Genomic DNA, 1,830 nt, shown 5'->3' on the forward strand with positions numbered 1-1,830 from the left:
TTAGGCGGAGGTGAACTTGGTCACGGCCTTGGTGCCCTCAGACACGGCGTGCTTGGCCAGCTCGCCGGGCAGCACCAGGCGCACGGCAGTCTGGATCTCGCGGGAGGTCAGGGTGGGCTTCTTGTTGACGCGGGACAGCTGGGCGGCGGCGGTGGCAATCTTCTCAAACTGGTCGGCGATGAAGGAGTTGAGGATGGCCATGGACTTGGAGGAGATGCCGGTGTCGGGGTGCACCTGCTTGAGCACCTTGAAGATGTAGAGCTTGTAGCTCTCAGTGCCCTTCTTCGTCTTCTTGCCCTTCTTGCCCTCCTTGGGGGCCTTGGCGGCCTTCTTGGCCGGGGCGGGCTTCTTGCCGGAGGTGGGGGCCATGGTGCTGGGTGGTTGTGGGGGTGAGAAACAGGAGAGTGGGTGGCTGGGAGGACATGCAGGCGGCCTGATGTAGGTTTCCCCTCGAGGGTCTCCCCCAAGCCGGGGGCCGACGCATGGCGACAGGCACCTGGCGCAGGGGTGTGGTCCCCGGGTGGGTGGCGCCTGCACACAGTTCCCAGCCTCCCCGCATACAAAAGCGGGCCCTGCCGCCGCCCAGCCACCCACTCCCCCTCCTCCCCTCACCCCCCGACACCCCACAACCCAACCACCATGTCTGGCCGAGGCAAGGGCAAGACCTCCGGCAAGAAGGCCGTGAGCAAGAGCTCCAAGGCGGGCCTGCAGTTCCCCGTGGGCCGCATCGCCCGCTACCTGAAGAAGGGGCGGTACGCCGAGCGCATCGGTGCCGGCGCCCCCGTGTACCTGGCCGCCGTGCTGGAGTACCTGGCGGCCGAGGTGCTGGAGCTGGCCGGCAACGCCGCCCGTGACAACAAGAAGACCCGCATCATCCCCCGCCACATCCAGCTGGCTGTGCGCAACGACGAGGAGCTGAGCAAGCTGCTGGCGGGCGTGACCATCGCCGAGGGCGGCGTGCTGCCCAACATCCACTCCGTGCTGCTGCCCAAGAAGAGTGGCAAGAAGGCTGAGGCCTGAAGCGCCTGAGCTGCCCTTGTCTCAACTTCAAGACAACAACAAACAAACCAACTGGTGTTATTCAACACCACCTTGCTTGGAAACCGCTCGCTGCCTTGCCGTGTTGGGCGTGCGCTGTCGCTGCTTTGTGTTGGTGGGGCGATGCTGCCTTGGCGGGTGGTCGCTGCTGGGGGGCACACCGAGCCAACCAGGGCAGGCAGGCCAGAAGGGACACCGAGAGAAGGCAGACCAGCCAGCCACAAGCCAGCAAGGAGGAACGCCCGACCGCCAGCTGGCCCCTGCCCGCCTGGCTGTGCCCTGCTGGCTGCCTCTCTGGCCTTGCTGGTGCCCTCGTGTGTGTGCCTGTGCGGGCAGGCCTGCCTCGCTTGCTGCCGGGCTCGGGGAGGGGAAGAGGCACACCCACCCAGCGCCGCCACAGACCTCCCGCACCCAAGAGGCAGGCGCCAGGCCAGGCAGCGGCAGGCTCTCCTCAAGGCAGGCTGGCAAAAGGGCATCAGCAGCAGAAGGCAGCCAGCCCCCCACACCCACCAGCCCCAACCCCTCTTCCCAACATCGCAACGTGCGTGACTGTTTCCGTGTGGGTGGGTGGTGTTGAATAACACCAGTTTGTTGTTTGGGTGGGTTGCTTGTGAGGCTTGGGACCCAGGATCGCTTACGCGCCGAAGCCGTACAGGGTGCGGCCCTGGCGCTTGAGCGCGTACACCACGTCAAAGGCGGTGACGGTCTTGCGGCGGGCGTGCTCGGTGTAGGTCACCGCATCGCGCACCACGTTCTCCAGGAACACCTTGAGCACGCCCCGGGTCTCCTCGT

At 66.2% G+C, this 1,830-nt stretch overlaps 2 protein-coding genes across 2 annotated transcripts; one reads left to right on the plus strand and one right to left on the minus strand.

Moving 5' to 3' along the window:
* On the minus strand, nucleotides 1-369 carry CHLNCDRAFT_55388 (hypothetical protein; the record flags this gene model as incomplete). Its single annotated transcript, XM_005843062.1, has 1 exon — nucleotides 1-369. The coding sequence occupies one exon, from the start codon at nucleotides 367-369 to the stop codon at nucleotides 1-3; it is 369 nt and encodes a 122-aa protein (XP_005843124.1).
* Nucleotides 370-639: 270 nt separating this feature from the next.
* CHLNCDRAFT_28450 (hypothetical protein) lies at nucleotides 640-1,020 on the plus strand (the record flags this gene model as incomplete). Its single annotated transcript, XM_005843032.1, has 1 exon — nucleotides 640-1,020. One exon carries the CDS (start codon nucleotides 640-642, stop codon nucleotides 1,018-1,020), a length of 381 nt encoding a protein of 126 aa, XP_005843094.1.
* Nucleotides 1,021-1,830: the final 810 nt, after the last annotated feature.

The sequence above is a fragment of the Chlorella variabilis genome (assembly GCF_000147415.1).
Source record: "Chlorella variabilis unplaced genomic scaffold CHLNCscaffold_35, whole genome shotgun sequence".
NCBI classification, from domain to species: Eukaryota; Viridiplantae; Chlorophyta; class Trebouxiophyceae; order Chlorellales; family Chlorellaceae; genus Chlorella; species Chlorella variabilis.